Genomic DNA, 15,169 nt, shown 5'->3' with positions numbered 1-15,169 from the left:
GGGTGGTATGTCCTCGTTGATGGACGATTAGATGGCAGGCCTGTACTACTTGGGAGTATTTATGCTCCGAAAGTGGCGCAACAGCAGTTTATGGCTTGTCTGTCAATCATATTGGCTAGATGGGCCCACCTACCCTGTATTATAGGAGGGAATTTTAATTGTGTACTGAACCCCTAAGCTAGACTATTTGCACACCCATTCTGCTGGCCTCCCTTGTGGTGGCCGCTGCGACTTAACTGTCTTTTTTTTGTAATTCTTTATTGAGAAACTGAAGTAACATCTTACAAAACAATGCAATGAAGTGAGCTCACCTCTCTGTAACACCTATATCAATAAATATCAGTGGATAAATACATTGCCACATATTAACACAGCAGGGTGTTCGGGACCCTGAGCAAATATCAGTTGGGGAGGGTCAGAACCCAGTGTCGTTTTGAATTCGGCCGCATGGGGGGGAGCAATGTGAGGACCAATGCAAAGTTTGGACACCCGGAAACTAGAAAGACCTCTAATTTGCTGACCCAACGGTGGGCCTTTGCTTATCGTAGGTCAGTGGGGGATAGCGCAAAGAGGAGGCAATGATGATGCTGAGAGGATGTGTTTGGCATGGGACATGATCAATGACAAGGAGCTCCTTTCCCATATCAGTAAGAGAGGGAGGGTGTATGAAGAGGATAAAGAGAGAAAAAGGACCAAGTGAGTAGGATGACAGGAGGAAAAGGGAAAAGAAGGAGAGGAGAGTATAAAACTAGAAAAGAAAAAAAAAGAGATAAGAGAGTAAGAAGGAGACAAAGAAGAAGAGTGACCGGGGAAGGGGTTGGGGGGGTGGGTGGTGTTGATGAACAACCATGGTTGTGAAGGGAGAAAGGTGGGGGAAGGGGGCACAGAGGGGTACAGCAAAGGAGTGCCACAGTAGACCCTGTGTGGGTTGGAAGGGCACGCTAATGGTAAGGGAGGTGTAGACGGGGTCTGGAGGGATTTCAGTCAACCATTAGTATTACTGAGAAAAGGGGCCCAGGTGTGAATGAATACCTCTGTCCTGTCCTGTAGGCTATAAATAATTTGTTTGTGGGAGGCTGTTTGGTACATTGCCAAGATCAGTTCCCCATAGGAGGGGGGGGGTGTTACTGCACGCCAGTGTCTGAGGCTACAAAGCTTAGCAGTAGCCAGTGCCGTGTGTAAGAGACGGAGTTGCAGGCGAGAGAGGCCTTGGACCTCACCAGTATCATGCAGGATGAGCAAGGATTGGGGGTGGGAGTGGCATGACCCCACATCATGTTCCCCACTGCTTCTCAGTATGGTTGAATATTTGGACAGTCGCAGAGGCTACGGTTCGGTCCCTTGGCCTTTCTGCCACCACACGCCCCCCACAGTTCGCTTTTCGTCCCTTTCGTGGCCAGGGAAGGGGCGCTCTGTCGTGTCCTCAACCCAGCCACCGGGCCATGCACGCTGGACAGCCTATGCTGGGGCGCAGAATCCCACGTGGGCGTGGGTCAGGTAACCAGAGGTCTGTCCAGTCCACCCCTGCCCCGGCAGCAGCCTCCAAACCTTCCTAGTCTGTCCCCTCACTCCCGCCCAGTAGGTGGCAGAATCCACCATCACCAGCCCCATTGGGAACATATCACCACAGACGGGTGGGTTTTGCAAATAATTCGGAAGGGCTACTCCCTCCCTTTTAAATATGCACCACCACACATGCCACCATCCTTCCATCCACTTTCGGAGGATCATTTGGTGCGTCTCCGCCAGGAAGTCGCGGCTCTCTTGGCCAAGGGAGCTAAAGAAAGGGTCCCTGTGCCAGAAGTAGGTCGTGGTTGTTATTCCTACTACATTCAGATACCAAAGAAGGACAAAGGCTTGCGCCCTATCCTAGATCTTCGGGACCTGAACTACTTCCTCAAGAAGGAGAAGGTCAAAATGCTCACCCTGGCTCAGGTTCTGTCTGCCTTAGACCCAGAAGACTGGATGGTAGCGTTGGACTTGCAGGATGCTTATTTCCACATCCCCATCCTGCCTGCCCACAGACGTTACCTACGATTCATGGTAGGTCACAAGCACTTTCAGTTTACCGTGCTCCCTTTCGGCCTTACCGGTGCCCCTCGGGTGTTCATGAAAGTGCTGGCGGTGGTTGCAGCTCATCTGCGCAGATTAGGCGTCTCAGTCTTCCCCTACCTAGACGACTGGCTGTTGAAGGCGTCTTCTCCCGAGACAGTGGTCTCACACCTCCAGACTATGGCAAACCTCCTGCACCAGCTGGGGTTCACTATCAACGTTCCGAAGTCACACCTGACTCCCTCTCAGACGCTCCCTTTCATTGGGGCAGTTCTGGACAAAGTGCGATTTCGGGCTTATCCTCCCCAAAAGCGAGTCCAAGACATTCAGGCTATGATGCCGATCTTTCAGCCTTGGTCTTGGGTTTCGGTGAGACAGACTCTGAGTCTGCTGGGCCTCTTGGCCTCCTGCATCCTGCTAGTAACACATGCCAGGTGGCATATGCAGGCTCTGCAGTGGGACTTGAAGTTCCAGTGGGCGCAGGATGAGGGGAATCTCTCTGACATGGTCCAGATCTCGGAGGGGACTGCGAAAGACCTGCAGTGGTGGCTTTCAAATCCCAATTGGGTCAATGGCAGATCCCTCTCCCTTCCCCAACCAGATCTCACAATAGTGACAGATGCATGGCTTTTGGGTTGGGGTGGCCACATGGGAGAGGTGGAGATCAGAGGCCTCTGGTCTCCAACGGAGTCGGGACTCCACATCAATATGCTGGAGCTCCGAGCGATCAGACTTGCGTTGAAAGCATTCCTTCCCTCTCTCAAATGGAAAGTGGTGCAGGTGTTCACGGACAACATTACCGCCATGTGGTACTCCAACAAACAAGGCGGGGTGGGGTCCTGGCCCCTATGTCAGGAGGCACTACGCCTCTGGACATGGCTGGAACATCAGGGCATTACCCTGACGGTTCAACATCTGGCAGGCTCTCTCAACGCCAGAGCAGACGAACTCAGCCGCCGACGCACTGTCGATCACGAATGGCGTCTCCATCCGGAGGTGTTGCAAGGTCTCTTTCTCATGTGGGGGAGCCTTGGTTAGATTTGTTTGCCTCCGCAGAGAACGCGCAATGTCAGCTATTTTGCACATTGGAGTTTCCAAGGCGGCACTCGCTCGGAGACACTTTTCGTCTCTAGTGGAACTCCGTCCTCCTGTACGCCTTCCCGCCTATCCCTCTTCTGCCCAGAGTTCTCAAGAAGATCAAGAGCGACCGGGCCCAAGTTATCTTGGTGGCTCCAGACTGGGCTCGAAGAGTGTGGTATCCCGAGCTACTGAGTATGTCCATCGATCCTCCACTCAGACTGCCTCTTCGGGCGGATCTTCTGTTGCAGCAGCAAGGGACGGTCCCCCACCCGAACCTGTACAACCTCAGCCTTCATGCGTGGAGATTGAGCGGCAACAGTTGATGGCATTTGCCCTTCCACCCGAAGTCTGCAATGTTATCTTGGCAGCCAGGCGTCCCTCGACTAAAACTGTATACGCCTGTCATTGGAATAAATTTGTGGCATGGTGCACTAACAAATCTGTTGACCCCCTATCTGCCCCTCTTTCAGAGGTTCTTCTATTCATTCTTTCCTTAGCCCAGCAGGGCTCTGCATTGGGCACCCTTAAGGGGTATCTGTCTGCCATTTCTGCCTTTCTTAGGCTTCCTGATCAGCCTTAACTCTTTAAATCTCCTCTTGTGAGTAGATTCTTGAAGGGGCTCACCCACTTATTTCCTCCCACTCCCTTTATCATGCCTCAGTGGGATCTTAATCTTGTACTTACTTTCTTGATGTGTACTCCTTTTGAGCCTATGCATAAGTGTCCCTTGCGGCTCCTCTCATTCAAAACTGTCTTTCTTATCGCCATCACCTCTGCTCGCAGAGTGAGTGAACTTCAGGCCCTATCTTCAAAACCTCCGTACTTGTCCGTACACCCCGACAAAGTGGTGTTACGCACTAGGGCTTCCTTTCTTCCTAAGGTGGTTACACCGTTCCATGTCGGCCAGTCCATCACTTTGCCTACCTTCTACGCACCCCCACATCCTTCCCATGAGGAGGAGAGACTCCACCGTCTGGACCCAAAAAGAGCGTTGGCGTTCTATCTTAATCGTACTAAAAACTGCTGGGTGGACGATCAACTCTTTGTTGGCTATGTGGGTGCGAAGAAAGGGGAGGTGGTGCAGAAACGTACCATCTCTAGATGGGTGCTACTTTGCATCAAAATGTGCTACGCCTTGGCGAAAAAGCAACCTCCTGAAGGCTTGCGGGCACATTCTACCAGGGCCACTGCTGCATCCACTGCGTTAGCACGCGGAGTTCCCGTCCTGGATATCTGTCAGTCAGCTACGTGGGCATCCCTGCACACGTTTGCTAAACATTACTGCCTGGACAGTCAGGTCCGTCGGGACGGCTACTTTGGTCGTTCGGTCTTGCAGGACTTTCTAGTGTGATCTTAGTTCGCAGCCCACCGCCGAGGACGGCATTGCTTGGGTATCTATTCTAAGGTAAGGAGTCTGCAACTAGAAGTCTCTATCAGATGTACAAGTTACTTACCTTCGGTAATGAAATAGCTGGTAGAGACATATTCTAGTTGCAGATTCCTTACCGCCCACCCATCCTCCCCACTTGCGAACTGATTTCTAGGGACAGGGATTCCCCCTTTCAGGTCCTTAGCTCCACCAATATCAGTGTTCTTAGCGGCTCTGCGCCCTGGCGTGGAAAGTCGTTAAAAGAAACTGAAGTCACTGCGCAAGGGCGACGTCTATGTACTACTCCCGACATCATCACGGTGACCAGGACGCCTGCGGAGTCGACCTACGCCACCTACCGATGCGCAAAGGTATTGCTCGAAGAAAAAAATCTCCGGATCCAGTCTGATGCCTCGGGGAAAATTCTAAGGTAAGGAATCTGAAACTGGAATATGTCTCTACCAGATATTTCGTTACCGAAGTTAAGTAACTTGTACATCAAGGGAATTGAAATCTTTCTCTGCAACTAGCATTGTGATCAATGCCGGCATGATTGGAGATATTCTGTTCAGCACAGAGAAGACAGTGCAGAGGGTTAAGAATGCGGAACGTGGGTGGATGGGGGTTAAAACCTGATTGAGCAAGGGAGATGATTTGGTCCATTATGAGGGAGAGGCGCTTGTCTAGTAACTTAGCTAGTATCTTATTGTCAAAGTTGAGGAGAGACAAAGGGTGGTGGGAGCCACACAGGAGCGGGACTTTGCCAGGCTTGGGGAGGAGAGTGATAAATGCCTCCTGCAATGTCGGCGGCAGCTTGTCCATCTCCTGTGCCTCCACATAGACAGCAAGGAGGTGCAGTGCTAGTATGTCCTTCTAGGCTTTATAGAACACTCCTGTGAACCCATCAAGGCCTGGGGCTTTAGATCCACCCAGGATGTTAATGGCCTGCACTAGCTCCCCAGTGGTGAAGGGCTGGCTAAGGAATTGTGTGTTATGCTGTGGACAGCCAGACCATTGCTATTTTTGCAAGGTAGCTTTCCGGCTCGACAGATGATGGGGTACCGAGTAGAGCTTAGTGTAGTAGTTGAAAAATTATCTCTGTACCTCTGCTATGCCCACAGCACAAGTGCCAACCGAGTGCAGTTCAAGTATATATGCAGAGGATCTGGGCGGGCTTAGTAGTCGAGCAATTGTGTGCCCTGGCCGCTATCCCTCACCATATATGAGGGCTGTAGCATATTTCCCAAGATAATTTGCCTCACATTCTGCGAGTTTGCAAAATGTGTCTAGTAAGGCTCTGAACTGATGAAGCTGGGCGCCAGTGACCTTGTGTAGTGGTGCTTTCTAAAGCAGGCGGTACTGTGCCGGCCGCCGGGCTGGAGATTGATTTCTCTGGCCCAGCAGCTGATACCGCCATGGCGGTATGAGTGGAGAAGTGGCAGGTTGGCTGCAGCCAACCCGCCATTCTCATAATGTGACGGTATATACTGCCAGCCTGTTGGCGGTACTACCGCCATATTTACACTCACCGCCGGGGTCATAATGACCCCCCAAAGTCTATATTTGTAGTTTGTTTCCTGTTGTGTATATTACTTGTCATCTGTATATGAGTGTTATCAGTAGTAATCTATGGTATGAGAAGTGTAGCCAGCACTGAAGGGGATTAGAAAAACAAAAACGAACATCACAACTAGTGACCTTTCCCCACCCCCACTGACACCTGCCAAAAAACTGCCCTGTAGATCCCATAGAACCCAATATAACAACAACATAATCCCATTGCTTAGCAGTTTGTTACCAACCATGTAAGAGTGGCAACACAGCAGCAGCAAACCTCCTCCATGAAGAGGTTATGAGTAACAAGAGAAAATGAGAATGGGCAAATTGCATTATCAAACATTCAAACATTTAAACAGACAGCATAGAACACCACAATGGCATCCATCTTCTGTAGGTTATGAAAGTGAGGTCTGAAGTAGCCAATGTGCATTCCCAAAAGAAGAGCTATAGTGTCAGTCTGAGGGAAATAGATTCATGCTGGCAGTGGCAGCCATATCTGGGGATGTACGTTCTTGGGTCACTTGACCGGGAGCAGTGCTGTTCTTGGCATGCTGCCTACACAACACCAGGGCATCTGTGGCATTGTCAAAGTAGCTGGCCTGCCATTCACATCCACCTGCAGCCTGGCCAGATAAAGCGTGCCATAGTGGAGACCTAATTTTGTAGGGCATTCTTAGCATCCAAGAATTTGCATTTGGCCTCCCGGACTGCTGGGGTGAAGTCTGGAAACAGTGAGACCACTGTTATCTGGTAGTGGATTGTACCCAGTTCCCTGGCAAGGCTAAGCGCCATGTCTCTGTCCCTATAGTTAAGTAGTCTTGTGATAATGGGCGATCAGGGGCTCCCAGTGCAGGCCTTGGACCAAGAGAGTGGTGTACCCTCCCCACCAAGAGTAGTTCTGCAAGGAGGCCAGTGTTGGTAGTTTTAATGATGCCAGTAAAACGCAGGTTATGACGTCCTCTGGCTTCCGCGTCTTCATTCATAATTGCCACCATCTTTAGTCTAGATCAGTGGTTCCCAACCTTTTGACTTTTGTGGACCCCCACTTTGTTATTGGAACCCGTGGACCCCCACTGAATCATTATTGGAATCCGTGGACCCCCCACTGAGTTATTACTTAAAGCTGGGGACCTAATCTGTTAGGATTATTTAATTTTGTAAACAGTCGCAGAGCCCCTGAGGAGGCTTCACGGACCCACAGGGGTCCCCGGACCACAGTTTGGGAACCACTGGTCTAGATTCCAATTTCTCCAGCTGTCTTGCTGCTCTGGCAGTGCTGTCTTCTAGTCCAGATATATGCTCCTCCGTTCCCTCTAGACGAGTTTGTTGCTGGTCCAAGTGCTCCCCCATTTTGTCAAGTCTGGTGGGAAGGATGTCAAACTTGGCGTTGGCGCGGACGTCCGCGTGGAGTTCTGCCTTTATTGCATCTGTGCTAACAAGCTGTCCAGGTACAGCGCCTCCTGCGGTGCCCCCTCCATGGCGGCGCAGAGGCACCCATGTCTGTAGCCTTATTTTTATAGAGGAGGAGTTTGCACTGTTTCGGGTCACCGCGTATTATGTCTGCAATGGAAGCCTGTATTCTGTACCCTGAAGGTCGAGATCTTATCTGTGCAGCTTATCCAACACGTTCAAGCGGAGGGATACAGGTTCCCCCCCACTCAGTAGACTCAGACAGTCAAGGGTTAGCAGTGCCAGATTCTGTGAGGATGGTGTCCTGATGAGCCTAGTAGGGGGAGAAGAGGGTCTCTAAAGGTTCGCCGTCAATAATGCAGAGGTTAATAGTCCTTTACCTCCCCGTCCCCTTTTTTGGGGGACTAAGCAGACACGTAGCGCTCCTAGTGAGGGAGGGTAGATGTTGCGGGGTGCCCCCTGCCCGCAGCAATGCTCCCAGTTGGCAGCATGGCGAAAGGTGGAGGCCTGTAGAGCTTGCTTGTGTCCCAGAGGATGCACGGGCAGGAAGCGTCTCTGTGGGCATCCCCGCTGATCGGGCAATGTGCAGAGGGAAAAGAAAGCCCCCTTCTACCTCAGGTTTCAAGTGGAATCTGCCCTCATCACAGGCTGGGTCAGGTGCAGGAGTCAGACATGACTGCACCTGGGGTCCCTAGGCCACACCATGAAGCATATAGGCCTAGCCAGGCTGCACAGGCGCAGTTGTGTCACCAGCACCAGCCCTCTATCCTTTGTTGGGCCCCACAAGGGAGGCTAGAAGGAGGGAGGCAGAAAACAGCCACTGGGTTTACGGGCAGCACTGCACTGCCCTAGCAGCTGCGTGCCTCAGGCTTGCCCTCCCAGACGTGCTGGCTGGCATGAAGTTGGCCGCACCCCAGTTGCGGCACAACCACTCTCTGTTAAGTGCTTGATTGTGGCCTCCGCCTCCCCCGCAGATATTGGGCGCCCTTCCTTGCGCTGTTGCTCCTTGGTGGGTGCCCATTCAGCAGGTTTTTGGGGACCATGTTGCCGGAGTTTGAGCACTGCATGGCCATTGCGGTTGTCAGAGTGGCCACAGAGCCCCCCAACCCCCGGTGTGAGGATTTCAGTGCTATTCTGAATGCTAATTTAGGCTGATCAGGAAGATCTTGCATGGGACCATATGGTACCTCTAAGAAATTACCTCTTATAATCGAGGAGGAATTATTTTGCTGTACGAACATTTAGGTTCCCTGTTTTTCTCAGGACTTTTATCTTATTCATCTTAAAATAATGTTTTCATGAATAGATAACTGGCAGTTTATAAAATGTATGCCCATGGGTACATGAGTGTTCTCCTACCATGCACTGCTTCTTTTGGAGGTTGAGGTGCCAGTGTTTTCCCAGCTGATCTGCCATTTTTCTTCTGTGACATTGTTGAACTCTGTTTTCAAGGCAATGTTGGGAATGCCTATATCAGACTTCTTACATAACAATTTGGATGCTAGCTCCAGTAATAGCATCTCATGAGAAGGTATTAATTTGAGGTATCTGCATTTCTAAGGCGTTCTCGAGTCCTTAGATTGCTCATTGGAAGCCTGGACCTACTCAAGACCAAGATTCAGAAGCTTGAACAGTGTCATTCTTCGACCAGGTTTAAGGGAGTGCTTAGGGAGATTCGTCCTATATTGTAAGAGTACAACAATTTTACATAGTGTAAAAAACTCCACCATTCTTATTAGAATACTTTGATAGGCATGAGGATAGGGAACTACTGATGAAGTTGATCACAGAGAGTGACATTAAAAAAGCTGCTGGTGAGATGCAGTGTGGCCAAGCCCCTAAAGATGGCCTCACTCTGGACATTCACAAAGTATGTGTAGATGAATTAACACTGCATATGTTAGCTGTGATTGGCAGAGCACATAGCTGTGGCATTCTTCAACCTTCTCTTATGAAACAGTGACTGTTGAAATAGGGTAGATTGGTGGTAACATGCATATCTTGTGGACGTCTGTCGCTTGCAACACAGATACTAATGTAGAGAAGATGATGGGTTAAACTCATCGTAGAGTGCTCCTCCCCTCTGCTGCTTCTGCGTTTGCTGCCAGCCACATTGCTGAACACCGCAGTCTGTTCCGAGCACTGTGGACATTGTGATACAACATTGATTTTACAGACTTCTCTTAGCTGCGGCTGTTTAAAGTGGGCTGTTGCAGTATGTGGCAAATATTGAATCAGGGGACTCGCTGCTTGTTGGCGACCAAGTTTCTGAGCAAATCCAGGGCGCTCAGGAACGGCATAAGTAGCTACTGGGAGCTGAATGGCTAGGGGATGGCTCCATCCCGAGTAAACGCTGGCTGCAGTAACCAAGGGGCCTACAATCCAAGCAAAGCTGATGCTGAAGGCAGAAGGGAAAATGATCATAAGGACATCGATTGAGTAGTACGGCAACTAAATGAATCCTCAATCGGGCGCCCCATTCTTGAACTTTTCCAGTGAGGTTCCACCGCTTCTATCATCCACACACTCGCTCATGGAAACATTGGATATGGTGGGTCACCCTCTGCACACTGATATGTTAATGGCTGTGTACACCAGCCGGTTGCATCGATTCTCCAGGCACTCAGACACTAATGTATCCACTCACAGATGCACTCAGACACTCATGCACCCACTCACAGGCCCACTCAGACACTGATGCGTGCACACATAGACCCACTCAGAATATCATGCACCCACTCACAGATTGACACACCCACTCACAGATTGACACACCCACTAACAGACCCACTAAGATGTTCACGCACCCACTCAGACACTGACAAGCCACTCACAAACTCCTTCAGACCCTCACGCACCCACTCATAGACGCACTTAGACACTCCCTCACTCATACACCCACTCAGAGACTCATGTACCCACTCACAGACCCACTCACACACGCATGCATCCACTCACACACCCACCCAGACTCACACACACCCACATACCCACTCAGTCAGGCAGCCACTCACAGACCCACTCAGAGACTCACAGAGCCACTCACAGACTCACACACTAACTCATAGACCTGTTCAAAGATTCACACAGCCACTCACAGATCCACTCAGAGACTCACGCATCCACTCACAGACCCACTCAGACACTCAAGCAGCCACTCACACACCCACTCAGACTCACCCACTCATAGACCCACTCAGGCACTCATGTACCCACTCACAGACCCACTCAGACTCTCATACATACAATCACTTAAACACCCACTCAGAGAGACACTCTCACATCCATTGTCAAACTGAGATACCCTCTTACACCTACTCTCACACCCAGAGACTCCCTCTCACACCTACGGGACTGATTGGGGGAGGGTCTATGAGGGACCCCCTCATGGGCAAGAAATTGTCCAAGAATTATTTTTTGGAGCACGCAAGGATCTGTGGATCAACTGCGGCATTTGCATGTGCTCTGCGGTGATCCAAACCCCAATGAAAAAAAACATGTACACCCACTCACAGACCTACACACTCACACACCCACTTACACACCCAGACCACCACTTACACCCATACCGCCACTCACTCACCCATTCTTACACCCATTCACATACTCACAACCACTCGCACACCCACACAACCACTAACACACCGATTTAGATTCACACAACCACTCACACATCCCTACAGCCACTCAGACCCACAAACCCACTCAAGCACCCATTCACAGACTCACACAACCACTCATACATCCACACATCTAGTCACACATCCACTGAGAGACCCACAAAACCACTCACACACCCACTCACACACCTGCACAACCACTCACACACCCATACAGCCACTGAGACACTCAGTCACAAATCCACAAAACCACTCACACACCCACTGTCACCCACACAGCCACTGAAACACTCACACACCCATACAGCCACTCATACCCCCACTCAGAGACCCACAAAAATACTCACACAGCACCTCCTTACACACCTATTCACACAGCCACCTCCACATACTGCCACTTAGACACCCACACAAGGGCAGTGATACACTTATAGAAATTGCAATTGAGTATGTTTTTATTAAATGTGTTCTTATTTTAGTATTGAATGTGTGCTTTTGGTTGGGGACAGTGCATTGCATTTATAGAAAGACTACATAAGTTACATTTCCTTAATTTTAAAACTTTTAGTTTTAAAATATATAATGAGAATGAAAGTGTGACTAAAATGTGTTTCTAAACTTGTGAACATGTATATTAGTAAATTGAACTTATGGGTCAAATAGTAGTACAATTTATTTTTAAAAAATATATGAAATTCACTAAAAAAAACAAAGGTCACATGCACAATATAGTTTGGAAATAGCATTTAAAAACTCTTGAAATTCACTGAAAAAAGTAAAGTTTACAGGAACGTTATAGTTGGGTTCAGATTTTACACACACAAAACCATAGAAATGCAGAAGGTATAATTACCTTATCTAACTATAACTTAGATCCCTGCAGTGCACTGCGTATGAATTAACATCTTAATCACTCATGACATCACTGATAACATCATCCAGCACAGTAAACTTGAATATACTTAATAAAATAAAAATGTTTAAATACGAAAAGGAGACAGGTGAGAGAGGTACAGCAGAGAGCTCACTGTAACCGTATAACCTACTGCACTCACTTATCACCCAGGAGAGAGTTCTCAGCGAATAGTCCTGTCTCTTCTAAACCACTACTCTAAAGACTGATGACCGAAGTAAGTCTTCTAACCGTACCAATTAGTCTATTGCAAACCACAACAACATCATTTGTCAACCTGGAAAGAGGTCTTACTGCAGAGGTTAGTTTTACACAAACCACTACAACACAAATTCAGTAGAGCAGTCTTAGCGGACAGGCCACATTTTCACAAAAAACACTTGTAAAATTATTCTTCGTCCTGGAGAAAGGTGTCAGCAGAGAGGTCATTCTTTTGCAATCCACTACTACATTGAGCCATCACCTGAGAAAGAGGCTTTAGTGAGCAGATTAATTTATTGTAAACTACTAGTACACACATTCATCACAAAGGAGAGAATTCTAAGCAAAGTGGCCAGTATGTTGTAAAAGACAACTATACTCAGCCATCACTGTGGAGTGAAGTCCCAGTGAACAGATTTGACTGGCACAAAGCACTCTCGTACACATACATCAGCAGAAGATGTGCCAGTGTAGAGGCTAGTTCACTCATAAATAATACACCCCTTTAAAAATGGGATTATAGTTCAAATGATATATGTTAGAAATACTAACACTCAGTAGTACTGAAAGAGCAGTAATTTAACTTATGCAGTTGTCCACTATATAGCTTTCAGTGTCAGAAATGTTTACGAAACACACTCACTGGATGATGTCATCAGTGATGTCATTAGAGATGTCATGAGTGATGGCATCAGTGATGTTACTGACCATGTAATGAGTGATGTTTTAATGTAAGGTCATAAGCAGTGCATTGCAGGGGATGTAAGTTATAGTTAGCTCAGGTAACTATAACTGCTGAATTTCTGTGGTTCTGTGTGTGTAAAATCTGAACCTAACTATAGTACCCCTATAACCTTTGGGTTTTTTCAGTGAATATATAACAGTAATATATATTTAGAAATGCTTGCACCAATAAATCTTCAAAAAATGCACCAAAAATGTATTTAAATAGAACTTAAAAGATGAAGAAAAAATAAAATATTCCAAAACTGAATTAATTTTAGATTTACTTACTAGGCCAATATTTTGTGGTCCAAAATAAAAGATTAAAAATAGAGGTAATCCGAAATTATGGTAGTCAAAATATTGATATACCACTTTAATTTTACTTCTTCGTTCAAGTTTGCTGTATTTCTCAAAGAAACAGTTATTGCTTAGCAAAGATGAGAAGACAGCATATACCTTTTAGCTCAAAATATGTAAAACAATATTATGAGGCATTTTTCTTTAGTGCTGTGCATTTCAAGATATTTACCCATTTTCGTTTTGTTTCATTAATAGTCGTTCATTGGTCTTCATTGTTTTTCTTTGTTGTTTAGGTGACGTGGCATGAAATAGCAAGGCCTCAAATCCACGGCTATGATATGCAGTGCCTGGCAATGATTGGTAGATTTCAATTTGTATCTGGAGCAGATGAAAAAGTGCTTCGAGTCTTTTCTGCCACACGCAACTTTGTTGAAAATTACATAAACATCACTGGTACACCAGAGGCAAAAAGTCTTTCCAGTGTGAGTATATAAAAATTCCCTCAAGTCTCTATATAAAAACAAAGTGATTATTATGTTGCAGATATTTGTAGAGATTTGTGATGAAAGTATATACATTTTCAGTCAACAACAAACCTTAGTAAAGGCAAATATGGCCTTGGTAGCTAAAGGAGAGAAACCACAATTTTGAGCTGATGCCGCTAAATGGTGCGATCCTGTCAAGTTTTTTTGCTTGTTTACCTAGAATTAACCTGAATGAGTTGGGTGGGTTAAATGTGTGAGCCTATGATATGTGGAAATGGCATGGGGTGAAATATGTTGGAGCACTGTGGTTCGCTTCCTCTAGCGCAAGAAGTGGAGGTACCAACCCAGTTAGGCAGTATGCAGATGACATCATGGCACGTGTCATCACAGAGCGTGACATTGCAAGTGGCATCACAGGTCGTGGCATCCCAACCCAAGACCACAAAAATAATTATTACAAGAAGTGAAGTTAGATTTTAAGACCTCCACAAATGTTTAGCAGGCCTATCATGAGTAGATTTGAGCATGATACAATATTTAACAAATTACATTTTGCGTCTGAGTTGTGCCAAACAAGTGACACAACACTGACGCAAAATCTGGGCCTCAACTTATGCATACATTTTTTAAACTATGCCACAAAGAAATTGGAAGAAAGGCAAAACGTGGCAGTAAATCTGTTCTGCTTAACTGACTGCAAATTCTGCATTTTAAAATATCTTATTGGGTTAAGACATCTGCATAGATGTTTGTGTGCCCAGTCATTCGCAGGGAATAATAATGGTAACTCTGGAGGTTAGTGCCCTTGCAGTTTTGAATCAAAGTAGCATAGATGGTCAATATGTCTCCTGCAAAGCACATCATGTTGACATGAATATTACATATTTTTATTTGTTTGTAGGTGTTGGAAAGTACCATCTTGCCTGGCATGTTACCCCCATTTTTCACTGTATGTATGCTAGGCAGGACCCCAGTGCTCATAGTATGTGCTCTGTATGTGTTCCCTGCGTGGTGCCTAACTGTATCACTGAGGCTCTGCTAACCAGAACCTCAGTGTTTATGCTCTCTCTGCTTTCTAAATGTGTCACTGCAGGCTAGTGACAAAATTTACCAATTCTCATTGGCACACTGGTACACCCATATAATTCCCTTGTATATGGTACTTAGGTACCCAGGGTATTGGGGTTCCAGGAGATCCCTATGGGCTGCAGCATTTCTTTTGCCACCCATAGGGAGCTCAGGCAATTCTTACACAGGCCTGCCACTGCAGCCTGAGTGAAATAACGTCCACGTTATTTCACAGCCATTTTTCACTGCACTTAAGTAACTCACAAGTCACCTATATGTCTAACCCTCACTTGGTGAAGGTTGGGTGCCAAGTTACTTAGTGTGTGGGCACCCTGGCACTAGCCAAGGTGCCCCCACATTGTTCAGGGCAAATTCCCCGGACTTT

The 15,169-nt window shown here is 47.4% G+C and overlaps 1 protein-coding gene across 7 annotated transcripts in view; it reads left to right on the top strand.

Annotated features, from left to right (window-relative positions):
* Positions 1–15,169, top strand: part of ELP2 (elongator acetyltransferase complex subunit 2) — a 1,253,630-nt gene that overhangs the window by 572,144 nt on the left and 666,317 nt on the right. For all 7 annotated transcript variants that reach the window (XM_069219622.1, XM_069219623.1, XM_069219617.1 and 4 more), the window contains one exon: positions 13,525–13,713. In XM_069219622.1, coding sequence (XP_069075723.1) covers positions 13,525–13,713 — 189 coding nt within the window. The remainder of the gene's footprint in view (positions 1–13,524; positions 13,714–15,169) is intronic.

Source organism: Pleurodeles waltl, chromosome 2_2 (genome assembly GCF_031143425.1).
Source record: "Pleurodeles waltl isolate 20211129_DDA chromosome 2_2, aPleWal1.hap1.20221129, whole genome shotgun sequence".
In the NCBI taxonomy this organism is placed as follows: Eukaryota; Metazoa; Chordata; class Amphibia; order Caudata; family Salamandridae; genus Pleurodeles; species Pleurodeles waltl.
This window is presented reverse-complemented; position numbering and strand designations above follow the sequence as displayed.